Source organism: Glycine soja, chromosome 14, assembly GCF_004193775.1.
Source record: "Glycine soja cultivar W05 chromosome 14, ASM419377v2, whole genome shotgun sequence".
Classification (NCBI taxonomy): Eukaryota; Viridiplantae; Streptophyta; class Magnoliopsida; order Fabales; family Fabaceae; genus Glycine; species Glycine soja.
Genome location: NC_041015.1, coordinates 50,968,181 through 50,981,175, shown reverse-complemented (window position 1 = coordinate 50,981,175; position 12,995 = coordinate 50,968,181). Strand labels below are relative to the sequence as shown.

Here is a 12,995-nt window from a genome sequence, read left to right as displayed (position 1 = left end):
TTATTTTTGTCCATCAAACCAACTGAATTGACGAAAAGAATACGATTTTAGTGTTTTAATAATTAAAAGATGAATGTTTTAATAATTAAGGGATTCCGTTGAAATTTTAATTATAATCAAGACAACAATTATATATTTAACCCTTAATCTTTATCACTTTTAACATACAAGTTAATATCATAATACATTTTCGATTAAATAAACGGTGGATAGACAATTATTTAAATAAGTTTACTTTGGGCCAATAAAAAAAGTTGGCTTTAAAAGATTTTTCTTTTGCATGCAATAACAAAAGCAAAAGATAACTATAAAATTTAGAGAAATTGGGGGAACACATTTAACATCAATGTCAGGATGGCCGAGTGGTCTAAGGCGCCAGACTCAAGTTCTGGTCTTCGTGAGAGGGCGTGGGTTCAAATCCCACTTCTGACATTTTTTGCCCCCTTTTGCTGTGTCCTCCAATATTTGAACTACTAGTAGTATTGCACAAATAAATAATGCCTGTTATTACATGTTAACATTACCAAACTTTCGGGTAATATTTTTTAGTGCTTAAAATATTTTCAAAAAAAAGTCCTATAGTTCATCCATCGATAACTTTCGTCACATTTTAATTATTTTTTTCTTCTAAGAGGTTCTCAATAAAACTTTTAATTAAGAAAGAAAGGAGAAAGAAATTATAGAGACAGCACATATTGCAGTTTGCACGTCTGTCTGGTAATTTAACTAATTGAATTCACTAGAGAAAACGAAACTTTCCTATTTTAACTCTTCATTAAAAACAAAACTTGTTTATCTTGTTGATAGAAAGTGTATATGGGAATTAATAGAATTAGTTAGATGGTGTTTAGTCTTTGTTTACATCGATTGCGTTACAGTAGAAGAAGTATCTGGTTTTGTGTTCCTACTGAACTTCGATTGCGTGCTTTATTAATCTTTATGACTGCCACAAACTATCAGTCCATTTTAATTAAAATGCCTAGCTTTTGTCAAATTAATGAACCCAACTAGTGACTTGTGAGTGGTGTCTTCTCACATCAAAAAAGCATCACATTCAGAATAGTTATACATATAATCATTCCCCACTATCCGGTGACGGATTTAAAATTCTAAGTCAGTGGATATAAATTATAAAAAATAAAATTAGTGGGTTTAATTATATAAATATAAATAAAATAAAATATAAAAATATAAGATTTTATTTATAAATTTAATAAATTTTAAAAAATAAAGGAACGTAAATGCACACCCTCACAGTCATATAGGTCCGTCACTTTCACCACCTATGACAGGCTCAGGATCAAACAAGAGGAAAGAGATTGGAATGGATCCAGCCCAATTGTGCAATTAAGAAAAATCAATGGGACCGAACCAACTCATCATACCCAAGTTTTATATTATTATGGTTTTTTAAAATTTAATCTTATTCTGAAGCGTGCACACATTAAATTGGTGGCATGAATAATCATCACGTAACCACGACCACTAATTGAATGAGTAATTGATGATGAAGCTGCCAGCTAAAGTATTGCTTACTAGTATATATGAACGAGTGATGTTAGCTATACATTTTCCATACACCCATTTATAGAAATAACATTTTCATGACTCAATTTTTATGTCTCTTTGTCTCCCTAATCAACCCACTCTGGTTGATTTTCATGTTTCCACAACCGAAACAGAGTGTCTAATTAAACAGTAGAGCTAGCCGGGTAGTGATATTTTTAAACTTCAACTACTCTTCATAATTGAGCATGGGAAAAGTCAAGAGATCATGTTATCCATGAAGCAACAGCATCAATTCTATTTACATATTTGCTCAAACACAACTCCCATTACAAGAAGACACTATTTATTTAAGGTAGGATGTTTGCAAATTGGTGTCTCAAAATGTGATTAAATCCAAACCCATGTTTGCAAACACTCTTTTTTTTTTCACTATGTAACATGTGATAAAATGTAATGTCAAACGACTAAAACCCATGATTCTAATGTCAACATGCAAGTCTTATTCGGAAATAATAATTTCCTTAGGAAAGAAAAATATTTATCACTTGTTTTACCCGTGTTGCAAATAATAAAATGTTGAGTAATGTGAAACGGGAAAAAATGAGATAAAGATGAGGGTGTGAAAAAAATAATAAAAACAAGAATTGGGGTTGATTTAGAAAATAACACAAGAGTGGGTATATGTAGAAGTTTGATAGTTCCCTTGGCTCCTTTAGTAAGATGAGTCAGATTATTCTGCATATCTGTGTATATGACTAATCAAATCTTAACCAGATCACTGGTGTTTGACTTTACTCGAGCAGGCTTACATATTCTGCTGCCGGCTGAAACGTGCTTCATTGAATTCAAACTCCATGCATGCAAGAATATATGCTTAATTTCGTAATTTTACTGCGACCATAGTTAAAGCCTGCTATATGTCCCCAACACGAACCCGATTCTAATGAATCTTTAGTTGCATGTGTAAATATTCAATCATAAATATATATTTTTTATTTATTTTTAATTATAAGATTTTTTAAAATAAATTATTTATTTTTTATTTTTATTATTTTCTAATTTTGATATATTAATAATTTTTTTCTTATATATCTTTATTTAATTATTTTTTCTTTAAATATTGATAAAAAAATAATTAAATGAATAAAAAATAAAAAAATAATTTAGAAATAATAATATAAAGAATTAATATATTTAATATGATTAATTAAATTAATTATTTTTCTTCAGAAACGGAAATTAATTACAAGAATGTTATAATTTAAAACGAATGAGGTATATATAAATAGTTTTGCATTCCATGTAATTAATGTTGAACATAAAGTTTTAGTGCAAAGAGTGAGTTTGAGCACAAGTTTTAACATGAAACGTCAAAGTTGATGGGAAAGACTCACTCACACCAAGGCATGCAATAGGCGACTCAAGAAGCAGATTAATAATATAACCACTATTTTCTTTTTTTTTAAAAGTATAGGTTAAAAACTTGGTTTGACTGGTTCGATTGTTTCATCTGGAAACCAGTAATATAAGTTCCAAAACACTTTATAAAAACCCAAAACTTATGTAATTAATAATATAACCACTATTTTCTTTTTTTCTTTTTAAAGTATAGGTTAAAAACTTGGTTTGACTAGTTCGATTGATTCATCTGGAAACCAGTAATATAAGTTCCAAAACACTTCACAAAAACCTAAAACTTATGTAATTATTTTATTAAATTATTATTTATAAACTTATATTATCAATTTTAATATTTTAATTATTATTTTAAATTTAAGAATATAAATAATTTTTTTAATCAAATAATATTAGTTATATATTTATATATAATAAATACATATATAATTTTAAATTTTTTAATATATATCAAATCATATCATCTATTAACTCAAGATCTCACCTATTTGCTCATAACAGATTTGTATATTTGGTTGAAAGACTATTGCTGCAAGTAGGGGTAGGAATTGGCTAGGTCGGCCTACGACCTAGTCTACATAAAGTTTGACCTGACATGACCTATTTAATTAAAAAGCTAGGCTCAGACTTTTTTAAAAGTTTATTAAATTAAATAGACCATACTTAGGCTTATTAAAAAGCCTTATAAGTCTGATAGGCCGACTTATATATATATATATATATATATATATATATATATATATATATATATATATATATATATATATATATATATATATATATTATTTTTTGGGTACAATTAATATTATTTTTTAAAAAACTAACAGATTTCATTCTTATTATAGAAGGTGTGCTATTTTTTTTTATTTTTTTGTAAAAACAACTAGGAATATTAAAGATTTAATGTGAAGAATACTTTTAAATAGGTTACCAAATCAGATTAGGCTTTTAAAAAGGTCAGGCCGAATCAAAATAAAAGTCTTTAATAGGCTATAGGTCAGACTCAGACCTCAAAAATTAATCATAGACTATGCTCAGGCCTTTTAAAGTCTGTCCTGGCCTATTCCCATCCCTAACTACAAGCCCTCCAACATTGCACCTGCAATAATGATGCCGTCATTTAAGATGGTGTTTGTTATAAGAGAACATTTTATAACTAGGAATCAGATTTTTAAAAATACGTCTTTTAAAAGAAATATAATATGTTTAGTCGTTATTTTAATTTTTTTAAAGAATAGTAAGCTTATTTATAAGAAAGTTTTATTGTCATGTTTAGTTTTAAATAAAATATTTAAAAAATATTATCCTTATTCCTATATATCAGATCTTTTTAATAAATTTACATCATTTAAGAAAAGCAAAATGCTTGTTTGGTGTAACTTCGTGTTGCACAAGACAGTTATATAAAGATAAATCCACGTATTTTCATTTTATAAAATTCTGGGTTTAGTTTTGTTAGTTAGGTATTTTTATTTTATTTATATAAACAAAAGATAAGAGAAGTTATTTTTTTATTTATTTAACATATCTTTATTAGATTAAATCTTTATTAAAGGAAACTAATTATACCATTTTCTTATTAGAAGGAATCAAATTAAATCTAATAAATGAAGAACAATTTTTTTTAGGTTAAAATATGTTTTTTATCCTTATAAATATTAAAATATTTAAAATTCGTCCATGCGAAATTTTAAGTATATTTTTTGTCCTTACGAAATATAAATATGATATTTTTGCTTTGAGTTGGACCCTAAAGATTCAATCCTACGTGTCAATGTTAGATCACTGGGTCAACATGTTAGTTGATGATGGAGATCTAATATCGACACGTAAGATTAAATTTTTTGAATCTAACTTTAAATTAAAATATTATATATTTATATTTTATGTTGATGAAAAACATATTCAAAAATTTATAAGAACGAATTATGAACATTTTAATATTTATAAGGACGAAAAATGTTTTAGTATTTTTTTTATATTTTATCACTTGTCAATTTTCTGTTAGTTGTATCTAAGAATAAGGTGTTAGATGTGTGCTTCCACAAGAATATCTTCTCCTAATAATTTCCGTAATTTGTATTGTTTCGTGCAAAGAATATTTGGTAGTAGCAGTGCTATTAAGAACATTGATTTAATTAATGAAATTAATTTTTTCAACTGTTTATATTGTTCTTTAAAATTATCTTAAAATTGTTGAGAGTCATCACCTCACTTCTTTTACTTAATTATTTTTTATTTAATTTATTAATGTGTAGAGAGAGAATAGTGGTTATATATTTATCTTATTAATTTGTGAATAGTCATCTTTCCTAATTCTCATGAGACAAATTATATCATTTTGAAGAACCTCTTGTATCTTAAAAATATTTAAATTCTTTTTTTTTTGCTGGATTGAAATTCTCTTCAATTAAATATGAAAATTTTCAATTCATGTTTTGAATAAAACATTTCTTATACTAAGTTCTGCCAAATAATGCGCGAGGAGCACACTAATATTTATGGATGTTAATCATTGCAATTGGAAAACTCCACGTAGATTTCAATAATAAAAAGAAAGGCCAAATATATATAAGATACAAAAAGTTGCATGCTTAAGGTTAAATACGCAAATGCTACTCATAAATAATTATAAAGATAAATAAAATCTTGATTAATATAAAATTTGATCCAAAGATAAATAAAATCTGATAAAATATTATTTTTGGTCAAAGATTAAACTCAAATATTATTTAAATAATTCATTTTTAAATTTAGAACATTAACCATTATATTAAATCTCTTGTTTACATCATAATCATCGCTTAGTAGACAGCATCATAATTTACATTATCCGTTCTTACAATGTTGCAATTTTTGTCAACTTTAGTGTTGTATATTTGAACACACCTCACGTTGACAATGTTGTAATAATATGCAATATCGCAGACAGAATACAGAAAATTAATATACGAATCCATTTCTTTATTTTAGACAAATATTACAGTCGCACATTCCCGAACCGATAAAGAATTTCCCCGGCCATAAACAAAGAATTCAATAATGGTATTCCTATTGATAATCTAACCTAGAAAAATAAATAAATACTAACTGGAACATAAAATAACAAACTAAAAATTCCCTTACTACGTTGTTACCTATTTTGCTACATGTATAATACATACATAATATAATGTATATACGTAGTATTGGAGTCTGCTACTGCTACCCTATAAAATTATGGTAAAGATATCTTATAACTTGTTTGTTTGGGCCAATGAACGTGGCCTCGTGCAAGGTCATGGGCCCAACTACCCTGTGAAGAATAATGCTCAAGTTAGAAGAGCTGGCACAACCGCCACATAGCCATCGTGATACTGACAATGCCGGCAATGGCTTGGGATTGGAACACGTGTCTGCACGTGGCCCACGACATTTCACTCTGATCAAATGCACCTTCATACACCATTGTGCTGTTGTTGTTAAGAAAGGGAGAGGTTGAAGAACCATCTTGCCCCTGTGATGCCTTCTGACTGTTGAGAAAAATCAAAATGAAATGCTCAGAAGCAATTCTATTTGATATTATTTTGCTTCTAGACATTTTTATCTTTAATTATTATGATTTATTAAAACATTTTATTTCAACTTTTAATAATAACAATAATAATTGTATATTTTAAAATAAGTTACATTATGCTAATAACAAGGTAGTACTATAATTATTCGAAGAAGAAAACAAAAACAGAACTCTGAACGTGTCATAATGTGATTTGTGCAACGGTCACGAAATGCACAGAGCACAGAACTACTTTAATAATGCATTGCTAACACGCTAATAATAATGGTGTGCAACGATAACTATCGACATGCGTGCCAGCCAGCCACCCCCATACCATTTGCATAATTTAATATCTCAATTTCTCATGCTATTGAGATTCGGGAGAGAATGCTACTACGACGTGATTTTCTTTTGTGTCTTTGGTTTCAAGGTATGGTCCCTGGTCTCTGTCTAAGGAGACCAATCACGTTAGGAATTGTAGAGTGGGGACGACATACGACGTGATTCTGAATTGATGAGATTATGGTTTGCTTGTAGAAGCAAATATGTATGGTTTGGTTTGGTTTGATATGAATTGAATTGAATTTTCTACCTAAATAAGAAATAAAAGCCATTTTGACCCCTCTATCCCACCGAATCACCGCATTTTCAACCTTGCTATTAACACCGAAATTTAAAGGCTTGTTTTCATGATTATTATATGCGAAGGATAATCATCACATTATTAAAGTGTGTCTTTGCTTATACTGAAAACCAACTCAATATTGTTCATCAACTCTTGACGTTGATATTACTCCATTCGTACTAATTACAAGCTGAAGAAAATCACTAAAACACCCATCCTTAATGCCATTATTTACATAAAAAGCCCCTTATTTATCGTTTTTGTGTCAGTTTATATTACTAACGTTAAAGTTAGTTTTAATTTAAAATAGTTAAATATTATTATATAAAAATACAAAAACTTAATAATATATTTTGTGATATATTTATTCATGGTTTATTTAAAAGTGTTGTTTGAAGTGGGGAGAAGGAGAAACAGACCTGGTGGTAGGGGAAGGGCAAAAGGTTATGGTATAATCCGCGGAAGCGCAAGTGAAGGTGCTGGTCTTGTCGTCGTACGCGTAGCTATAAGCGCGTGGGCAAGCGCTCTTGAATATCGCTGAGTAAGCCGATGGCTTGCACGTGTCGGGGGTGCCGTACGCGCCGCTGCAGCAATACTGCGGCGAGTTGAACGCCTCGCAGGCGCTCTTGCACGCCACCACGCCCTCTCTCCCATCCGCGCCCATCACTTTAAGCTCCGAAGGACACGCGCCGTTCAGATCTCCCACGCACCCCGTCGCGGTGCACTTCTCGCCGGAGCCACCCTGCGGCACCACCAGCATCGGCACGTTGTAGCCGTCGACTAAACTCACGTCGAAGAAGTCGAGGCCTCCGGCTCCGTCGAGGGTGAACTCGGCGAGGGTGGCAGGAGGCGCGGCGCCGTTTCCGGAGCACTCGAGCTTGCCGGAGCCGCAGTCGCCGGTGACGCAGGAGAATTTGCCGGTGGAGTCTTCGGAGCAGAGTGTTCTGCCCCAGAAACGGCCACCCCAAGACGCGGGTGCGGCGATTGTGGTGGAGGCGCCGGTTTGGAGAACCAAGCCGGTGGTTGAAAGAGGAGGAACACCCGCATTGGAAAGAATTCCCGGCCACACGGTGTAGTCACATTTGTTAACTAGAGTGAATGTTGTTGAAATTACCCCTGCAAAAAATGTTACAAATAATTAAATTATTAATTCAATCGACCTTCGCATGATCACAATTTTTATTTTTTTTCCATTTAGTGTGTGCTTGAGATGAAGGTACCACGGTGAAAAAAATCATGGTCAATTCCAATTCCACGGTAGAGTTACAGCAACACATAGTTATTTCTCAAAATTGACAATGATATCATGATTTTTTGTCCGAAAATTAATTATGCACTGTATCCAAACACACTAAGGCATGTTATAGAATGAAGATATAAGGTGAGTTAAAAGAAAAAAGAAGAAAAATATTACATATACAATACATTATATTAATAAAACTAATGTGTGTTGTTGATAAGAAAAAAGTATCCTACTATAGACATTACCTGATAATGATAGATGAAGTGTTAGTAGGAATGAAAATAATGATGATAGTGTTGGGCGATCCATAGTCTGATCTAATGTGAATAAGGAAAAGGAGAAAGAAGAAGAAGAGAGAAAATTAATTATATGAATGAATTGTCCAAGTTCTTCTTCTTCTTCTAAAATGAATTTGAGAAGAATGAATGGAGGGAGAGGGGGTATTTATAGAAGAAATAAAAGGAGAGGGAGAGGAATCACACTTTGTGGTGGAGACAGCACACTGACCAAGCTAACGTTCAACTTCAATGTTTCTTTCATGTCCATTTACCTTTTTTTATTTGTATTTCCCAGTATGCCCCGAAGAATACACGTTTCACTAAACCAAACTATTCTATTTCTCACTTCCTTTGTTTTTTTTTTTTCCGGCGATATTCTAGTTCACTTTCAAGATACTAAAAAATATTAATTATGTCACATTCATATTAGAATTAGGAATTAAATTAAATCTAATAATGATAAATATTTTTTTTCTCTATATTTTACCACTTCTCAATTTTTATTATATGTCATAATGACATGTTGTGTTTGTGTCCACCTACAAATATATCTTAGAAACATGCAATTAATATCAGGTAAACATGATATTTCGTATTTATATATCTGAGGGGGAAATATAAGAGAAAAAAAAAGGATATATTTATCTTAGTTCACTTAGCACAACCCAAAACTGATGTTGAAAACCCATACTGTCTAGGTTTTGTTTTGTGCATTGAATAAAATAGAAATAGCTTTAATTAATGACATTAATATATATATATATAATTATTAATAAGTTTAAGAATTTTTCAAATTAATGACATTAATATATATATATATATATATATATAATTTAATACAATTATATATAATTTTAAAGTATATAAATATTATTTATTATTGTGGCTCCCTCAAAATTATAGGTCAAGCTCCACCACTGGTAATAAGGTTAAAAAGCTCATACACTTTCAATTAATTCAGACCTTACTAGAAGAAAATCAAACTCATTAATTACTTGAAGTACTTGAAGGATGAGGCAACAGACATTTTATATAAATAAATAAGTGCATATTTATGCACGGGGTCTAATTTGCAAGGGAACAAAATTAATTTGATAAAAAGGAATACAATTTGACCTTAAACCCAACCTCGGAATTTCTTTATCTGTGTAAAAAATTTCTATCGAAATGCACTTTTCGATGATTGTTGGTCGAAAATGAATAACAGAAAATTTCATGAAGTAGTCATTTTTTTATCTCTTATTATTCATTTTTTAGGTTCATTTTATAAATTAATATATAAACTAGTCAACTAATGTTATTCTAAGCAATGCGAGACTTTATTTTTTAAAATATTCTTTTAAAACTTATAAATATAACACTGTACACATATAATCCTTAGATTATATCATTACCACTTAAATTCTCATACTATATATTCATGCCGTATACACATAATGACTATAGGCTTAAAGATCAAAGTGCATGTATTTGTTTCACTTTCAATGAAATTTATTTTTGTTTACTTTTTTACATTTATCTAAATCCTTAATCTCTTTCCTTTACCATCACCATTTCTTTTAACAACTTAACTTTTATCCAATCTTAGTCTCTTATAACAATTTAAAATAAAATACTATAAACTATCATAATTAATATTATTATTGAAATTATAATAATTATTTTCGTCTATACTTAGATAATTATCTTAAGTTTAAAATTAATTATTTTTTGTTATAAAAAAAACTTACAATCGAATACGAATTTTATATATCACATTTATATGTTAAATCTAAAGTAAAAGTTGTTGTATCATAGATAAAAAATAATTTGATTTTGACAATTAATAAATATATCATAATTAAGTCATTTAAATTCAAAACCAATTAAATAAATCTTTACTTATTTTAAGAATAATTTCATTTTAAAAGAAAATACTGTATTTATTTTGAGGTGGAATTAACTTGGGAGTGATTAGTGCAATATGAATTACACAAATGTTGGTGTTAAGTGTTAAGGTTAGTCATGAAAAGAAGAACGATGGAGCCCACAGATGATAATGGAATGTCCAGAAAAAAGGGGTTTGAATTTTTCGTCAAGTGTGACATCCTACAATCCTATGTGGCATCCTACACTACTTGCAGGTAGCGCAGCCTCTGCTGAGAAGGATTACCAAATGGATAAAAAGCAGGTCTTATTTGGCAACTTTCGCAATTTTGACAAGATTCCGACCATATCATCATTTATTATTATTTGATGTACAGAATTCTTAACCTCTTTTGACTATTTCATGCACTCCTTAATTTACTACTCCTTCCTAGCTTCTACCAAATGGCAATTACAATAAATTTATAAATTTATTCTGGCAGTTAGTTGATCAAATTGTTGAGTCTGTTGTTGAAGTTTAGCTTAACGTCCCACTTTCTGATTGGAAAAATTTCGTACTACTATCATTGTTGAACTGCTTCAGTTTTTGCTGCAACTAACAAAATTTTCATAGCAATTATAAGTTCTTGCCCTGAAATTTAGTCACATAGGAAAACAATAAGTGATCCAGATATTTAAATGCTATTATCTAATATCTCATCCAAGGATTTGATAAATCTCCTCACCTTGAAAATATCTTAAAGTCAGAAAAAGCACAATTAAAATATCTGGGTGATGGGTCTGATATACCGGCATTAATTAACAATTTAATTTATGAAAATAATAGGTCATTTGAATTGTAATTATCTACTACTATAGCCCGCCACCTTCCATGTAGACTTAATTAGGGTATTTATTTCTCTTTTTTCAGATTACCACTTTATGCACGCAAGTTCCCCAGTTGAGAGCATGTTGATTTAGCGTTGAGACCGGAGATAGAGACTCTTATAAACAGATATAGTATAATGTTTCTATTGGTAACAACAAGCAGACTCTAGTGACTCTTCAAAACACATGAATAGGAAAAGCCTTGATTGAATAGGAAGGCTTTTTTTTTTTGAAGGAAGAATAGGAAGCTTTTGTAATTTCAGAGTATGGAACCAATAACTACAGAAACTAGGGGAAGTAGAATAGGGAAACAACCACCTTCATATTGATAGATACTTGGCATTAGTCCATTCCTAATGGCAGGTGTTAATAAACTCTACCTCTAGACAGAGAAATCACTACAAAAAACAAAATCAAGTTGAGTATGGGTAAATATTGTAATTTTAATCACTGATGAAGAAATTGATTGTCGATATTCTAATTTATTCAAGATTTGTTATACATATTTCACCTTTTGAAGTGAGTTACACATTTTTTTTTGTCTAATCAAGAGGTATCTGGGGTTTCTTATTTGACACCCAACTAATCCTCTGGGTTGGTCCATTTTGTGATGAAGTGATATCTCCATCTGTAATTCCATACTCAAGTCGGGAATCAAACCCCCAAACCTTGGTTAAGAAGCTCAAGTGTCGGACCACATGCATCAACAACTTTCGGTAGTAGCGAGTTACATATTTTTTAGAAGCTGAATGTATGCTTTTAACTGCCAACAGAATTCGGGTTTTATGATATTAATTATCTGGTAAAGTCTAAGATATCTTTCATAGCCGTGAACTGCCTCAATTCGATTGTCTGTTATGATTTTGTCTTCTCTTAGTTGATGTATAATATGATTAACTAAATCAATAATTATTAATGAACAACAAATGGGTTCAATATATCCTATCACCTGCTACCTACCGCCTATGAAGAAAAAAAGAAGGATCTTGTGATTTATGTGTCATTTTTCCAATGCTAATTAACTCGTGAGCACCAAATACAGAGAAGCTTCTAAGACTAAAAAATCTCGGGTCATCTCTAACCCAACTTCTCTAATTGGAGTTCTTAAGTAGCATCCACTTGTACAATAATTCATTTTTACCCTTTTTTAAGTTAAGCAACTCAGTCCTTCTAACCCAACACCTCCGAAAAAAAATACTAAATGGGAGGGGAAGAGCAACCACTGAAAATGTGTAACAGGTTGCTGCACATTAGTTTTCATTTTTTTAATGACAAAAGCCTTGATTGATATTGACATGGTGGCACACATAAACACATTAGGCACTGTTGCTTGTAGAAACTCCTGACATGTGTCGTTGGAGATGTCCTTAGAGCAAAAGACATGAGACAGTTCCTAATTGTCGGTCCTCTTCGGAGGTCAGAGTCATCGAATGCTCTTTTGGTGCCGAGAAGTATTTATCTTAGAAGCAACATATCTTCAACTCATGTCTATAAATATCAATGTTATTTTTCCTTTAAGGAATGAACGATTATTCATATTTTATAATACTAGCACCTCAAACTCTCACTGGCATAGGCATTAGAGTCCTAAGAAGTGTCACCACCTCAACCACTAAATTCTACTGTCTCTCAACAAACTTATCACCAACAAAT

At 30.5% G+C, this 12,995-nt stretch overlaps 1 protein-coding gene and 1 non-coding gene across 2 annotated transcripts; one reads left to right on the top strand and one right to left on the bottom strand.

Moving 5' to 3' along the window:
- Positions 1–348: 348 nt before the first annotated feature.
- Positions 349–432, top strand: TRNAL-CAA. The gene has a single exon. It is a non-coding gene; the product is annotated as a tRNA-Leu (tRNA).
- Positions 433–5,859: 5,427 nt separating this feature from the next.
- Positions 5,860–8,755, bottom strand: LOC114385253 (thaumatin-like protein 1). The gene is made up of 3 exons (XM_028345274.1): positions 8,577–8,755; positions 7,508–8,204; positions 5,860–6,437 (listed from the first exon to the last, which is right to left on the bottom strand). The coding sequence occupies exons 1-3, from the start codon at positions 8,638–8,640 to the stop codon at positions 6,242–6,244; spliced, it is 957 nt and encodes a 318-aa protein (XP_028201075.1). The 5' UTR covers positions 8,641–8,755; the 3' UTR covers positions 5,860–6,241.
- Between the last annotated feature and the right edge of the window lie 4,240 nt (positions 8,756–12,995).